The 18,465-nt window shown below is 32.6% G+C and overlaps 1 protein-coding gene across 2 annotated transcripts in view; it reads right to left on the bottom strand.

The window, feature by feature from the left end:
- CALCRL (calcitonin receptor like receptor) overlaps positions 1–18,465 on the bottom strand; it is a 103,719-nt gene that overhangs the window by 13,744 nt on the left and 71,510 nt on the right. For both annotated transcript variants that reach the window (XM_003823512.5, XM_003823511.5), the window contains 4 exons: positions 4,800–4,926; positions 2,013–2,166; positions 625–685; positions 476–542 (listed from right to left, as the gene is read on the bottom strand). In XM_003823512.5, the coding sequence (XP_003823560.3) occupies positions 476–542; positions 625–685; positions 2,013–2,166; positions 4,800–4,926 (409 nt within the window). The remainder of the gene's footprint in view (positions 1–475; positions 543–624; positions 686–2,012; positions 2,167–4,799; positions 4,927–18,465) is intronic.

The following is an 18,465-nucleotide window of genomic DNA, read 5'->3' on the forward strand; positions in this document are numbered from 1 at the left end:
TCACCCAGACTTCCTTGCCCTGAGACATTTGCTGCATCTGGCTAATTGGAAAAACCAAAAGATAAAGAGTATGGGAATAAAGATAAATTTGAGTCTTTGTTTCTGCTGCTTCTATTCTGCCAGGCTGTGGTTTTGGCAGTGGTTGTTTTTCTCTGCTCAAGATCAGATCTCTTACTGGGTGACTCCTCCCAATGCTCATTTCACTGCACTAACATTTCTCTCTTCAGGTCTAGCTGTGATAACAGCATTCCATTGTTGGTCCCTAATGGCTCACCATCCCTTACTAATTAGTTCCTTTGCCTTTCCTGCGCATACATCAGATATGATACCTTCACTAAACGCTATTCATTTAAGCACTGTGAACATGCATGTCCATCTGTGTCCACTGGGACCCTGAAGGATACCATAGGCCAGATGATTCAGAAATAAAGTTGAAATGTGAGCAATGATAAGGAAAGGAGAATTTGTTACATACCAGTAAAGCAGCACAAATTGGGCCATGGATAATGTAGAGGAGATGGGTATCAGAACTGATCCAGCAACTAGAGAAAACATAATAACATTATGTTGAAAATTTTTATTTTACATTATTCCAGTAGAAATAATAAAAAGAGATTTTCTTACTTGTCATTGTAATATAAGCTTCTAGCAATGGCATGTATACAAGCAGGAATCAGTGGAAATCCTGTAATAACAAAGAAAAAGAAAATAAATAGGCATTTTTTCTACAGATGGTATTTCGAAAATATGTAATTAAATACAAAAATTCAAAGATACTCTAGGAGCAAAAAAACTAGCCACTATATATTTGTTGAATAAACATTATTTGTATCGTCAACAATACACATTATAAAGTATTAGGTATTTACATTTTTATGTTTGTGTGTATATGTGTGTATGTTTTCTTCTACTATAATTCATAAGTCATTTTGAATCAGTGGACTTCAGAGCTTAACTCTTAAGATGTGTTTCCTAAGCCACAAGGATTAGAAGAAATTCAGCATTCATGTACTTTCTGTGAGATGGAATTGGCCAACATTTGGTACATTATCAGATGTGGAAAAAAGTTGAGAATCACAAGAACTTCCACTATGAGAGAGATTACTACTAGTAAGCCATTATTTGACGAAGAGAAGAAGAAAAAAAGTGATTAATTTATGTACCAAAAATTTGGCAGCCTTTGAACATTCTAAATCAGCTCTTCCAAATACGTAATTAAGCAATGCTTTATAAAGTTAATCAGAATACACTAAAATTGTGGGTGTGCGTGTGTGTGTATATATACAACTCTGTATATGTATTTCTTTCTAGATATAGATGATAGTTTAGATAGATGATAGAGATATAGATAGATAGATGATAGGGTAGATAGATGATAATAGATAAGTACAACTTCAGTTTTGTTTCTGGAAACTAGTCCTGTTAAATTCATTTCTGCACTTCATATTTTGTATTATTCTAGTTATTTTTAATATGTCAGAAGTATATCACTGTTTGCTTTGTGAATAATACCACATCAGGATATTGTGTAGAAAAAATAAATCTTTTGCATGCCTTTATTCAATTACTAATCCCTCTACTCTTACCGTAAAATGACAATATTTTAAACAAATATTTTTAGAATGGAACTTCAAAGATGTTTGAACCCAATGCTCTCATTTTACACATGGCAAAAATGAATATTCAGAATGGTACAAAGACTAAATCTTTAATTTATGATTCTACTTCTATTGTTTTAGTCACTACATATTCAGCCAAGATACCCTATACATTGGCATATTCAATAGAAAAAAAGACACTATTATATATTGACTTGTGACTACTGAAAACAATGGATGAGTCAGTGATACTTTGCTTAAAATGTTGCAGTTTACAAGAATAAGCAAAAGTTAATCACCTGATATTCTTTAAAAATGATTACTCATTGGTATATTCATATTACAAAGGAACCTGGCATCCTCCAAAGGCTTCTTTAATCCACTGAATCAACAAGTATGTATAATGACACTTACCCCAGCCAAGAAAATAATACCACATTAAATGTTGCTTCTCTGCAAACACGGCCACCACAATGAGTGTGTGTAGGTAAATGCCTTCACAGAGCATCCAAAAGTAATTACAGCCCATCAGGTAAAGATGAATGAACTGGGACACTTTGCAACTAACCTGTGAGGAAAAAAAAAACCCCAATATTTACTTGTTTATGAATTCACATGTAAAGCAATACTCTAGTTTAGCTCAGGAAACATGGAACGAACATTCTCCCCTACACACAAAATCCTATACATTAATGATTAGGATTTGTGGAATGCCAGTCTTCGTATTCATGTAATGATGCCTTTAGTTTTTAGCCACAGACTCCAAAGATTGATAATGGTATATCTTCCAGAAAAAAAGTGTAACTTCTAAATCTACTTTATTTAGTGAATGTGTATTTTCTGAATGTGTTTTTGTTATTATGTAATTATAAGTATAAAAGTGTCACACATAAATAACTTTACACTTATTTATATCATCATGAATCCCTTGACTGTTACATTCTGTTGGAAATAATAGTAATTTTAAAACCAATTCATTAAAAGTGCCCAAATACTTGAAAAGTTTTGCATATTACATGCTCCTCATGCAAATGCTTATTAAGAAATAATCTAATACATCCATAGGTTATCCTATCCAAATATGGAGTCTGAGGGCTTTGTGTAAGTAAAAGGACAAAATTATGGTTTCCCTTCCATTTTTCCTGAGGTCTCCATTTTTGCTTCTCTACTTTTAAACAGGCAGGAAGAGAGACATTCAAATTACAGTAAAGAAAACACAAAAGAGTAAGAGTGAGTTTACTCTTAAACAGGAGAATACAATTAAAGCTTTCCCAAAAATACATGACCTGTTACTCCTATTGGCTCCAGTTTCTAGTCTGAAAATCAATAAAAGTTTAGTGGCAATTATCATTATTTTTGAAATAGTTTTTTTAACCAAAAATAAAATTGAAAAGAAAATGCACTGGATTGTTAATATTGGGTTATCACAGAATAGTAATAATGGCATCTGCATAGGAGTCAGCCTAAAAATACTTTTACATATATTGTTTTATTTAATTCTTAACGGTAGTCCTATGAGGTGTACATTATCACAGGCATATATTTTATAGATAAAAAAAACTTAGTACCAGAGAAGTTAAATGATTTGCTAATATTTATACATCAATCAAATCTACAACCTGAACATTCCAATTTTGTTTTCATTGTATACGATGCCTCCTAACTAAAGGATATTTGTAAAACCTATTTATTCATTAAATGTATCTGCAGAATACGTAACATTAAATTTTAAATAATGTAACTGTATGTAAAACACAGCATTATATTAAAGTTCACTCAAAGGTGAAAATGAGATAGTCTACTATATGGAGAGAAATCATAAATTTCAGCTTCAACTTTTTATCTAAAGAGTTTTTAAGTATTTATATTTAATTCGGCTTCTAATTCTTGATTTCATTAAAAAAGTTAATCGATAAACCATTACAATAAAAAAGAATTAAGAGCATACTGCAGAAAAATATTTCTATGCAGGGCATTAGTAACAGAGACAAAACAAAAATATATGACAATTTATAATGTGTTTATTAAACACATCTTTGCGTACAAATATGAGATTTAGAATCTCATGCTCTGCAGCTTCAAGACAAAACTCCGAATCTCCTTGTCTTACAGAAATTCACTCTAAAATGGCAGGACATTAGCCAGATTTTTATGTTGCTAACTATACCCCAGTGTGTTTTCTAATCCAATGACTTTACAGTGGAACATATACAAGATTAAGCAATCCGGATGCACATGTGCAAACAATGCAGGGACTTTTAGAATTTTGAAAATTACTCTAAAAACACACATAAAACACACATGAGACTGTTTATTGACCCACTTGGTAAAAATTCTTTCCCTTCCTGATTTCAGTCACTAGATAATTTTTTCTTTTAAAAAACACTTTATATAGACACACACACACACACACAAAATATAGTAAATATCCCATAAACATTATAAAAGCAGATAATTTTTAAAATTTGAATGTATGTTTATGTATGCAGATATTTTAATTTAAACATTTTACATATGCATATAGCTTACACAAAATATTTACATTTAGATAAGTAAATTTTAAACTATGTTTGAAAAATATAGCCTGTAAGGCAACAATTTATAAATGTTTATTGAGACCGAACACTGTAGTTTTTAAAACATTATGCTATGAAGTTTAATCTTACGTAGGATATGTACAATTCATTCTTTTCCTGGTTTTATTGACTTTTTAAAGTCAGCCTGATACAAAAAATATAATTTATTTAAATTTTCCATGTGCGTGTACTATTTTTTGAATTACGCAGAGTTCATTGCTTTGAGTTTTTCATTTGGATTGAATAAATATTATGTAGTGATAAACTATTATGTGCCATAGCGAGAGGACTCTACAGCTATAAAATGAAGTGAAGATATGTGTACATGTATAAATAATTGAAGCAAAGAAATTATTACACTTTTTTATGTTCACTCTGTATCTTGGGGAATACTGAGAATACTCTGAGGGAATACTCTGTAGAGTATATGTAGCTATATTCCAATGTAGAAAGGTAAATATTTCTCAATATTCCCCAAGATATAAAGACTTGAAAATATACATATATGTCAGACTTGAAAATATACATATATGTGTACTTAATTATACACATTATGCATATATCAGCCATGTTCCCCCTTTCCCATTAGGCCCTTGAACCAAGGGCACAATCTTGGTTTACTTACAGGATTTGTGGCTACTAAGGCCTGGTTGTTGGCCACTGCAGTGAGGTGAATGATTGTTACAACAGAGTTACAAACAAATGAGAAGAACAGATTTTTATGTAAGGTAATCCTTTGGCAACTTAGGCTCCTGAAAAGCAAGAAAAACAAGTGTGTTGACATCATGAAATGTTTTTTTATTAATCATTATTCAAATAAGATACATTCCCAATTCATAGCAGCTGATCCACTTTTGAAACAATTATTTTTTCTCCCTAAGATCCACTCATTACAAAAATCTTAATTAGGGAAAACCTGTAAGTGCTTAAAACCTAGAGACAAATGAGTTGCTCCAGAAGAGGTAGATATACATAGGGATAGAAAATTTGCCTGTACAAGTCCTCTACATGACTTTCTCTATTAATTTCTGAACATAATTAATAGTTTAATTCATTTTGCAAACATTGGGATTCAGTTAAGTTAGATAATTGATCAAAACTCCTGCAGCTAATTAATTTGAACACTTTGTATTTGCTGTCAGATTCTCATGTGGATAACTTTTTTCATTACACCATATATATTGTTCTGTTTAAATATAACTGTGTGTTTTGTTGTGATGGTGGTGATTACACAGACCGATCTGGAAAAAATAACAAAGTATTCAGAACAGATGAATTGATAAAAATGTAAACTTAGCAACCAATGAGATTTGCACAGCTTTACTGAATTTTTCTAATTGGTGCAGCCATATATAAGGTAAAAATAGTACCACCTTTTACTAGAGTTCCTCTTGTATAAAACAAAAGAGAGTTCACTGTGTGGAGTTCACATAGAAGTAGATTTCAAGAAAAAGTGTCACTAATGATAACTGATGTCACTCTTAGATTGAATCCACCTCCACTCTAAGAAGATTGTGCATATATGACTGCCTGCCCATGTTCAAGCGCTACTTCCTTTATAATGCATTTACTCAAAGGCTTATTATGGATAAAGTTTTAAAATAGTAGTATGGGATCCACTTGAACCTGAATACTTAATGTCAAGTGTGAACTCATATGAAGGAAGACCTGAGGAATTATTTCACTACAGAGGCAAAAAATTTCATGATATGTGTGTGTGTGTGTGTGTGTGTTTTTAAATATGCTATTAATATGGTCAACCTATATAATCCACCATATATAATTCAAGCCAAAGGCTTCTATTTTGGAAACTTTAAGGAGATCTTTACCTAATTTTATCACTAAATCTCTTTATCTTAAATAGACTGTGTGCCCAGGATATTGGAATTAGGGTGGGATGCCACGGTTTTCTATATTTAAAAATTCAGTTTAGAGTATATTGCCTCTGAAATTACCTTTCTTCCAGCCACAGGTCTGTGATTCTATATATAGCTCTAGTAATTAAAGAGCCTGGAGGCATATTTGATCCAAATCAATATTATAAATTGTCAATATATTCCTTCTACAAGACTTCTATGAAGGGATTCATGGGCAAGATGGCTCTTGGAATGATTGCTGAGTGTGTGTAAGACATTCATATGCCAACAAATATGTGAAATCCAGCTGGAATCCATCAAAATAGAAACAACTGGAACCAGCTAGTATTTTCATATTAAAGAGTGGTTTACTTTGGCTTGACTTTGTAGTGTATAGGAGTAGTGACGCAGACAGTAATCAGGGCTTATCTACAGGTTATTGATTATATTCTATAGAAAAAAGAATCTTTGAAACTTTTGAACAAAGGAGTGGCATGATTCCTGCTATTACTTAGAGAAATTCAACACTAAGAGAAAGACAATCGTATTTTTGATAAAATGCCACAGCAGTGACATAATTACTTTCTGTTCATTGAGCATGAAGAGAGTTAATGAATATCAGAAAAAGTCTAGTAAATAATGTTCTTTTCAAATCAGTTATATTATGTGTGGTTTATTTCTGTCATTCATCAGTGTTCCATTATGAAAGTTATAGACATATAACATTTGTTCATATGGTCTTATTTTAAAATGCCTGCTTTGAGCTTATCCCATGTCTATTGAGTGCCAAGTATTGTTTAGAGAGGAACTGCTTATCCATGCAAATATACATGTTTTTAGTAATACAATATAAGTAACTCAGCTACCATCAAGGGAAAAAAAGTAAAGCATTTTTCTTAACTGGGTGATTTTGTCATTTTCTGCTGAGCACACATATATCTAAGTCCATTGGCTAAGTCCATATCTATAAACAACAAAATTTGATAGTTTTAAAACTATGACGAAAAGATTGAGAAGGTTGCTTAAACAGCAAGTAAGATATATTTGTAAGAAGTAAGTTGAAATAAAGGAAAGCAAACCTGAAAGAAGACTTTCAAAAATAGAACTATTCTGCCATTAAAAAAATGCACTTCTCTCATTCACCACATTACGGATGCAACTGGAGGACACTACATTAAATGAAATAAGCCATGAACAGAAAGAAAGACTGCATGCTCTCACTCACTTGTGGAAGCTTTAAGTAAGTTGATTGCATAGAAGAAAAAAAGTAGAACTAGAGGCTGGAAAGGGTAAGGGGAGAGTGGAGATAGGGAGAGATTTGTTAAAGGATACAAAATTACAGCTAGATAAGAGGAATAAATTCTAGTATTCTATATCACTGTAGGATGACTATAGTTAATAATAAGTAGTTTTAAATAGCTAGAAGGATTATGTGGGCATATTGCATGACAGTAAAAATTAGAAAAAATTAAAGATAGCTAGAAGAAGAATATTGAATTTTCCCAACACAAAGAAATTATAAATATTTGGGAAGATGGATATGCTAATTATGCTGATCTAATCACTATATATTGTAGATTTCTAAACATCACTATGTACCCCATAAATATGCACAGTTATTTCATGTCAATTAAAAAGTGAAATAAAATAAATAACGTGATAGAAGAGCTGAAAGATAGGAGCTAGGAACATAATAAATACATTTATATTTTAACTGTTTATATTAATAATATTCACATGTGAAAAGATTGGAAGGGAGTAAAATAAAATGCTAACTGTAGTTAGTTGATAAAAAATTTAATCCTCTTGTATACAGTTAAAGGTTAATCCTCTTTGTATAAAGTTCAATGTCCTCTATGATGGTCTATATTTCTGTTCCTCTCAGAATTCCATTTTTTTTTACCCTGCTCCCACCTCAATTTGTCTTGAAAGGTAAGTACTTAAAAATGAGCTGCTGGTATATATTATCTTCCAAAAATGTCATTATTGTGAGTATAACCACACACACACACACACACACACACACACACACACACGACATCTTATTCTCTTATTATGGGATAAAAGGATATACCATATTTCCCTTTTTAAGACCCAAACAATATCGTTATGGGCAAAGTTTTGAAATAATGGAATGAAATTCCCTTGAAATTTACTGAATGTTTAATACCAAGACAAAACAAGTTCTTAAGAAGATGCATTAAATAATTTCATTACAAAGACATTAATTTAGAGTGTTTTATACAATTATTGAAATAATGTGGTCAAACTAGATAGTCCACCCTATACAACTCAAACCAAAGACTGCTGCTTTGGAAGTTCTGATATCCAGTTTAGCTGCCCAAATTTTAGTAAACTGGACCATCACCACATCATTTCATTTTGTGTTGTGTAAATATGTCCTACTGCCTAAAATACTATTTAGTTTCTTCCATTTCTACCTCCAGGCACTGTGCAACTTAAACAAATGCAGACAGATGCTAAGTAACATATGGTTTCTATCAATGTCTAGTGTAAAAATGGCACCGATTTTTCTGATGATGCATATTGTTTCCTTCTAAACATATTCATTAACACATGTAAGTAGATTGGTACAAATAAAATCAACTTGTAAGTGAAAACCAAAAACATGTAATTGGTAAACACATGGTTTGTTCAAATGAAGCCCTAAAATATTTGTATATTTTTTCAAATATTAACCTGTAACCAATTTTACCTACTTTAAATTCTTAAATATTCTTATTTTATTCAAAATAGCGAAAGCAATTATCTTAGAGTCTTAGAGAATATTTACAAAAATCCTTCGATTTCTTTAAATTTTATAATATCCCTTTCTATCCCCGCATAACCACAGAACAGAAAATGGGATTTGTGGGTCCAGATTGTTTGTATTTCATATTTTTTACATATAATTATTTTAAAATGCCATTTCAACATTTAAAATGCCATTTCAACATGCAATTTTGGCAAGCAGAGTTACAGAGGCAGTTGATGTTATTGTGTCAACAAAATCATTATGCTTTATATGTAATGAAACCGTGTCTTTCAATTCACTTTTGGAACAATTTTAGAAGTAAGTAGCGTCAAGTCACTATGTGTAGTTCAGACAGTGAATCTGAACTCTGCCATCTATTGATGGTATAACTTTGGGTAAATTATTTAAGATCTTGAATCTTTAATTTCCTAATCTGTAATTTAGGGCTAACAATTGTACTTCATAGGATTGGCTTAAAAGTTAGAGGAGATAAATCACTTAAAATGTTAGCATAACATCTAACCCATGATAAACACTCCATGTTAAGTTAGCTGTTGTTTTTTAACATAATTATCATATGGTTGATTTTAATCAAACGCTCTAATGGTTTTTAGGTACAAATAATAAAATAGCATCCAGGTTTACCTCAGTAATGTCAAACTTCCTCTATATTAAAATAAGTATGTTTTAAGTAACTCAATCAAACAGAAAAATAGTCATTTTTTTCTTACCAAACAAGAATTGTCATTAGACATAATTTCCATATGATGAAGGGCAATACATAAAGCAACCTAAATTATCTTCCCAAGAAATTTCATTCTTTCTATAGTTGTTGCCAAATTGCCAGGTTCACTATCATGCAGATCCCAAATATTATAGTACTTCATCTTCAAAGTTCTGCCACTAGTATGGACAATAACCTTGCCTCTGTTTTCCATTTGCTTTTGACATGAGCTAAAAACTTCCAAACTACTTTTCTCAATACTAATTATGAGCAAAATGAATCATGAAAGGAGAAAGTACAAGCAATATAAGAATAGCACAGTCTACAAAGTATTGCTTTCTTATTCTAGCTTATCTAATTTAATTTCCAAATTCTCAGATCTTTTCCCCAAAAAAACACTAGCAACATATCCAAAAGGAAAGCCCTGTCAATCTGAACACTGCCACAAACCATAGGCAGAAAACAACAAGTATATTAAAAGAATCAGTAGTGTGACTGTCTTTTGTCTATTCAATGGAACTCTCAAGTTGATGGAATCACATGTTTACATATGAGAAGTAGATATAACCTCTTTCAATAGCTCTCTTTTGGAGGCTGCTGGTGATCCAAATTAGATTAGGCCAGATTAGAAAGAGGGTGAGTATTTCAACCAAGGTGCTCAATGAAGGTCCTAGAGGAGAAATGATTGCTCTTCCTCCATTATGCTCCCTCTTCCCATGCCCTTGGGCTGCTTATTTAATGAAATATAGGAGTATCAGACTGCATAAGGAACAGCCATGTCCATTTTGTATGGACAACTGATTTTCTACCACTTGTGAACTGCTTTGGTAAGACTGCTTTTCCTGGTCTTCTAGTGAGCAGGAAACCAACAGAAGAAAGTCTTTCTGAATACCTGTGATTCTTGGGCTCCCAAACCAACCAACCAAACAAAAACCTTTTTAGAGGCAAAATTTATAATAATAGCAGCCACGATTTTTGAAACCCTTAGACTATCCCCAGCATAGAGATAAGCACTTTAAAGTCGCTATCATATTTAACAACTCCTTGAAGTATTATTGTCCTTTAATAAAATGGAGGTAAGTTTCTCAAGGTTACACTCTTATAAAAAGTGATCTATTGAGTTTGAATTTTGAAGTTCTCAAGGAAGCAATAAGGCTTCTGACTACTTTATTATCCATCTAGTCCCTTACTATTGGATAGTAATATTTTGGCCACTGTTACTAGAACTGGGGAAACAGTTGTGAATAATACAAAGCAAAACCCTGACCTCATGTGACTCACACTATAGCAGAGGGTAAATAGGCACATAAATTAAACAATGTAATCCCAGATAGTGGTATGTGCTTTTTAGAAATTAAAACAGGACTAAGGGATACAAAAAGAATGTGGCCAGGGTGAGAAGAATACTTAACATACAGTTGAAACAAGAGAGTATAGAGGAGAGAAGTATTCCAAACGGGGAAGACATCCCTGTTTGTCAAAGCCCTGAGCTTAAAGTTTCTGAGGGGCAAGAACAGGCCATGTGACAGAGTACAAGGTAAACGTCCACCATGGCTTTTTTTCCATTCTACAGAATGAGTAAATTAAATTGAAAGAACATCACTTACTGAATGGCTTTTTGATTCTGAAGTTCATACTCTTTTGTGTTACATAGCTTTTTTAACAATTAATGAAAAATTGTTTACTTTATTCTGTTTTTAAATTATTCCCATCTCTTTCATGTAAGACCTTCTTGGTTTTTGACATCTTAATGTTTCATCAGCAAATATTAGCAGCATAATATCTAGTCATTCTGTTTTTTCTTTTTCCTAAATACTAAAAATATGCTACAGTTTTGAGAGTGTGCTTTGACTTTCTCATATATGTCTGTGGGTATGATCGAGAAAAATAAACTGTCTATAATAATGGAAAACCTGATTGTAAAATATATTATGACTTTTGGGAGAAAAAATGTTATTTATTTCTATTTTCTATTTCAAATAACGAAGTTTTAATCTATTCAAATAATGATATAATTTTCAAAATTTATTGTCATTCTATTGCCAGGAAAACTTAGGTATGCTTAAATTAAATAGCACATTTAATTAGCTCAAACAGAAAAGATGAAATTCATGATTCAGAATTTGCATATTTATCAAATATATCTGTAGGAATAAAGATATGCGATATTTAATGTGGATTTATAGCTTTATATTTTTTATATCTTAAGTCCAAATTATCTAATTCAGTTACTGTATTTATATTTCCATACCTGGGACTCTTCTCCATAAGCCAGTAATAGCAATGACCTTATAGCAGACAGGTTAATGTTAAAGCATGTCTATTACTTCTTGCACTACTCTGTCTGCATTCAAACCGTATACTTTATGTAGAAATGCAATTATTTTATTATACAACTAAAATGGACATATTAGAAACATTTTGGCACCATCTCACTTTATGGCATAAGAATGTTTTCACCTCTCACAACATTCAGTTGGAGAGGGATGGATTTTTATGTACACTAACTGATTAAAATTCATTAATTTGGAGATAGACCCAATAGAACATTTAAGAAAACCTATAGTTCTCACGCCTGTAATCCCAGCATTTTGGGAGGCCAAGGCGGGCAGATCACGAATTCAGGAGATCAAGATCATCCTGGCTAACACGGTGAAACCCCGTCTCTACTAAAAATACAAAAAAGTAGCCGGGCATGGTGGCGGGCTCCTGCATAGTCCCAGCTACTCAGGAGGCTGAGGCAGGAGAATGGTGTGAACCTGGGCGGGAGCTTGCAGTGAGCCAAGATTGTGCCACTGCACTCCAGCCTGGGTGACAGAGCGAGACTCCGTCTAAAAAAAAAAAAAAAAAAGTTAAATAAATAATATCTAATGTAAAGCCTGGGATACAGACCGCAGAATAGGCTATATCTCAGGACCATAGTGTATAACAAATTTACAATGAACAAATGGACGTACCGTGAGTTAAGAGAGCAAGGGTGATGCTGGGTAGGCAGTGACAGGTATGCTGTTCAGGGAATACTAGATGACTACTTTTGAACTCAGTCCTTGTCAAACCTCTGACAGTGCAGTATTGCCAGGTTTTAAATAAATGAAAAGTGAAAGTTCCAATTTGTCAAAACAGGTACAACATCAGAGTAATTAGTAGAGCAAACTCTATAGGTTTCAACGTAGGATTTCATTAATAGTTAGCTGTGTTTAAATATGGTTTAAAGATTAATCATGTGGGAGGCTGAGGCAGGAGAATCGCTTGAACCCAGGAAGCGGAGGTTGCAGTGAGCCAAGATCCCGCCACTGCACTCCAGCCTGGGCGACAGAGCAAGACTCCATTTTTTTTTTTTTAAAGAAAAGATTAATCGTGCACAATTTTCAGAGAAAAGTTACAGCTTAAAGAAAAACTATACTTGTTCTAATTGAAGAAAAATATGAAGAAACTGGAAATGAGATAACAGTTCACAATATTGGTTAAATATATTCAGATGTGATCTAAGAAAAAATGAGAATTTTGGTCATTTGTACTGAGAAGCAGAAATACAAGCACTAACAGGTTATTTTAATAAGTTAAATTGAGAATGCTTTGGTCTACCAATTGGATAGAGGTTATTTTTTTCTGAATTTTATTTGGGACCTATAGCAAGTACCTACAAAAGATATCATTGTCTACATAGTTCCAAATATGCAACTTGGCTTTTAAATTGTTTGGGGTCAGTATCTGAATGTTAGCAAAGACGTTCTTTAAAAAAACAAACAAACAACATTTTCTTTTTTTTTTTTTTTCCTATAAAAGTTGAGTAGATGTCATATGCTCTCTTTTCTGTGGAAAAAGATGAAGCCTTTTGTCTAGGTTGTGAGATTTGCTCTGCTCTCTGATTTTAAACGGTAATTAAAATATAATTTGTAACTAATTCCAGTAGAGTTTCTTTATTTATTTTTATCTAAAGGGTTCCACTTTGTTTTTCCAAGAATCATTACGAGTAAGAGTCATTGCCTCTCAGGGCTTGGCAAGCCCTAAAGTTACGTCTCTTTCTCTTTTCCCCTCCCTCTCTGTTCCCTTTCTTTTTATCTCCTGCTCTGACTTGTTCCTTTAATTGGCTCTAATATAAAACTGAAGTATATCTGGTGAATACTGTTTTGTGTTCTCTGTTTCTAATTTAAAGAATGGATGAGTGGTAGACTTTTCTCTCTCTAAATAAAAAATAACAAACAGTACCCTAAATCAACTTTTTGTATGGTTCTTGGTTTTTATTAGGGTGGGTCAGTGACCCTCAATTACCAAAGAAGAGGAAAAAAGTTTCCCATACCGAGTAAGCAAGAATAACTACAGTATAAGGAACTGGGTTAAGAAACAGAAAGGATCTGCTAATAGTATTTTTATACACAGTGAATGATTTTATGTGAAACATCAGCTCCTCTAGGAATTGTTTTCAGGTTAGTTGGATGAAAGCTAATAATTTCTATTGCCCCTGACTCCACAAGAACATGATTCATGAACCATTCAAATTCAATATTTTCTGAGGTGGCCCTACTCTTCTTTGGATCTAGCTGCAGTCTTTCATCTTGTTTTACACAGATGCTTCTACTGATTTGAATTTTAGAGTCTTAGTCTAATGCCTTTCTTTGTTGATGGAGACAAATAAGGCCAGACAATCTTAAGGGACATGTTGAAGGTCACAAATAAGGCATGGGCAAGTCTGTCCTATATGTAAGCTTCAAAGCCAGTTCATGTCTTCATTCCTTAAAAATTTATTGAGTGCCTACTATGTGCAAGATCCTATGCTAAGCCCCGAGATGTGTAAAGAAACAAAGCAGAGGAGACTCCTGCTCTCACAAAGCTAGCTTTATAAAATTATTTTCGTTAATTCTAGTGGCATATCTGGTAGATCATTCTATGGAATAAATGTTAGAAGTATCTAAATTCAAAGACTAAAAATTCCTTAATATTGATTCAAAAATTGAGTAAGCTACATGGTATCTTCTGGTCATAAAAAAATCTTATTACTTTTGACTGATTTACTTAACCATAGTTTTTTCTAACATAATTATTAATTTTGTTTATAAAAATGTTCATTCAATGTTTACTTATTTTTCTACATGAATATTTTCTTTATAAACATGGTCCATTTAAAACCAGAACTTGTATTATTTAATTTTGTTTTTAAAGATCTTAATGGTATAACATACCTACCAGGGCTAAATATTTATATTCAAACCTCGTAATGGACTAATAAGAAGTGAGAACAATGCCAATCATAGATAACATTTTTTGAATCAGATGCTCTGCTTAACACTGCATCTCACTGATAACACTGCCATAATCTCAGCCTTTATAGCAAATCTATGATGTAGATACTAATATGATCTGCATTTTTAATATGTATAACTGAGGATTAGAAAAATGAAAGAACATGTTCCACGCTACACAGCAAGTAAGTGACAAAGCGGAATTTGAGACCAATACTGCCTGTCTGAAGAATACTCTCAGGCTGGGCACAGTGGCTCATGCTTGTAATCCCGACAGTTTGGGAGGCTGAGGCAGGAGGATCACTTGAGGTCAGGAGTTTGAGACCAGCCTGGGCAACATAATCAAACCCTATCTCTAAAGAAAAAAATATTTAAAAAATTATCTGGGTGTGGTGGTGTGTGCTTGTAGTCCTTGCTACTTGGGAGGCTGGGTGGGGGAGGATTGCTTGAGCCCAGGCATTTGAAGCTGTAGTGAGCTATGATCTTGCCACTGCACTCCAGCCTGGGTGACACAGTGAGAGCCTATCTCTAAAACAAGAAAGAAAGAAAGAACACACTCTCCTGTAATGACATCTAGACATACAGAAAGTATTTAAAATGCTATACATGAGTTTTACTTGAAGACGGTTTCTCATGTTTTACCTAAGGCCTGAGAATGATAATAATAAAGGAAAATTTGCAGTTTTGCTTCTCTCTTTTCAAATTCTTCATTTTTAAAGATTTGTAGAGTCAATTAAAATAATGAAGTGAGCTAGAACACAGATCAGGAGAAATCTTGAAAATGTTACTTAATTAATTAGAAAATAAGTAAAATTAGGTGTGAGACTAGACAATCTCTTCACTGCTTATGGCTTATAATTTCCATCTGTTGAAGTTTTACCCATCATTGAAGTGTTTGCTTCAATTAGAGTATCACCTCAGGAATCTTCAGATTCTATGAGTTAGAATGGTTCTTTCCTTTCTCAGTGTTCCCCAGGTCTTTGTAGCTCCAGAATAGCACTCATTTTTTTGTTTTGTTTTGTTTATTTTACTTTGTATTACTATTATATGAGTATTTCAGATGACTACATAAATGTATTCTGAATGCCTATATGATTGATATAGTCTAATGAAAAAATCAGTAACTCTTACTACTCATTGACGGGCTCCTAAATGCCAGGTACTATATGAGTCTACTTTGCGTAGTATTTTAAATAACATCATGACCCACTGTAAACACACACACACGCACACACACGCACACACACACACACACATCCCTGGGGCTTATTTAAAGCAAAATCAGGCTAAGTCCATACTATTAGCAAGTAGTGATGACAAGTTTGGAATACATCCCATGTCTTAATCATTGTATTATTCTATCCATTAAAATTGAGTTATGCCTGAATTCAAGTGCATATCTCTTATACTAACTTGCCACTGAAAAATTCTTTTTTTTCCTTTCAGTTCACTATATAGAATAAAACAGGTAGTTGTACTTTCAGTGAAAACTTCAAGTAGAAGTAAGGTAATTATTTGAAAAACATATTTTTTCTTTTATGTAGAGGTCAAATTTCTTATATTGGCAAGACATTCATTTGCTTTAACAAAGTGTTGCCAATGTAGCATGTTATACATCTTGTTTAAAAGCATGGGCATTTGAGCAAATAACAAATGCATGTATTTATTGCACATAGTAATCTTTATTTTTAAAAATATTATTTTTCTAAAAAATTGGCCTATTTATATGTAAAACACGAGGACAGTATTTGGGAGAACCAAATTTCTGGCCTCTCTTTTGGAATGAGGAATGTGCCTACAGGTTGCATCTTTAAAGTTAATAATTTTGTAAATATATACACAATATCATTTTTAAAAAGCACTTCTCCATAAATGAAATAAACATTCTCTGGTTTTAAATTTTAACCCTTAAATTAAAATTTAAAATTACTTGTGAATATCAGTTGAACAGTATTTGTTCTTGACTAAAACATACATAAATACAGATATAAAAATATTGAACATGATTTTATTCCAATTCTTTATCAATAAGAAATACAGTTTATGTGTGTAGACTGCTTTAAGCTTGCCAAATACTTTAACAGATACCAACTTCCCTGATATGGAGATTATATATTTTGATTAAAAAGATAACTCTTTCATTCTAATCCTCTTTATTCAAGTACTGTTTCATTCATAGATTCTTGGGCATGGAAAGAGCATTAAAGATCCTCAGGTCTAGCTATGAACCCAGTATAGGAAAGCCATCTACTTCAACTTTCCTGAGTGACAGGAAGGCAAATGCAAGGTTCATTAAATTTTGTTTAGTTATATTCGTTTTTAAAAATTTTTTTAATTGAGCTATTTTTTTCTCTGTTTATTATACCAACTGTATTCTCAATTATAGTAATTTGGATTCTTGAAATCATACATTGTGCCTTATATATTTTGTCTTTTTCTGGCTTAACACTCTTGGTGTGGTACCTTGACGCCCAGATCAGTTGATATTTTCTTCAATTTCTTCACTTGATAAGCTAATTTTTATGATATCTTGCTTTGCTCTCATATAGTGAACTAGGAGAATAAGTGGCCTGATTTGAGATTTAAAATTGAATACTCTACATTTGTTGGTATCATTTGGCTTGCAGCATTGTTTTCACTTGGCAGCCCTACTCTTATCTAATTAGTTCACAGCAAGCATTTTCCATTAAATCTTAGACTCTTTCACATGAAGGAACATAAATAATTTTGCATTTGACTTTAGGAAATTGGTGCAGGACTTTACTTATCTTTACTAAATTCTAACTTGTTTGGGACTGTATGACTTAGAATTCTAGAAACCATTGTCCTCCCTGTAGCCACTGGTTTTGACAGGCAAATGTAATTGTTATACTTTGCAACTTTATCTTCTTCAAAAATTTAATGTGCTCGGATATTTCAACTTATGACATGCAAAATAAAAAGAGACCATTTAATCTGAAGACTTTCAGCTGTATTAGTTTTTAATTTGCAGAGATAGTGGTCTTCCAAATGTTAATTAAAATTTTGCCCTATGTCTACTATCGTTAATTGCAATTCTGGAAATATTACAGTAAGTAATTCGGGAAGATTTCACTGAGGAAGTGATGCTAAAATTTAAATCCAAAAGATAAATACATTTAATTAGACTAGGGAGGAGGCAAAGAGAACAGGCAGGGCAAGTTAATGATTTTGATTTTATATTAATTACAATGGAAAATCTAAACATTTTAAAGCAAAGAATGGCAAAATCAGATCAATATTTGATCTAAATATTTGAAACTACTATTCTGGCTGCCTTGTTTAGAATTAAATGAAGAGAGAAAGTGAATTTACTGAGGCTAGATAGAACAAGACTGCTGGTGATGGCAGTAGTGATCAGGAAATGGAATAGATTAGAAGGGTTTCAAAAGGTTAAGTTCACAGGTTATAAGGAAAGAGTGACAGAGAAGAAAAATGAGAGAAATGTATCACAGATTACTCTTAAATTTCTGGCCAATGTGATTGGATTTCTGGTAGTGTCATTTGTAAAGATGGGTCACTCTGGAAGAAAACCAGCTTGGGTTAGGAGGAGGTAGATAATATGAATTTGTTTTGAACATGTTCATTTTGAAATATTTTTGAGATGATGTGTTTCAAGAGCCATAAAAAGATATATACCCTTTGACCAAGAAATCCCAAGACTCTGGGAATGTAGCCTGAGAAAATAGTACAAACTA

The sequence above is a fragment of the Pan paniscus genome, chromosome 13, assembly GCF_029289425.2.
Source record: "Pan paniscus chromosome 13, NHGRI_mPanPan1-v2.0_pri, whole genome shotgun sequence".
NCBI lineage: Eukaryota > Metazoa > Chordata > Mammalia > Primates > Hominidae > Pan > Pan paniscus.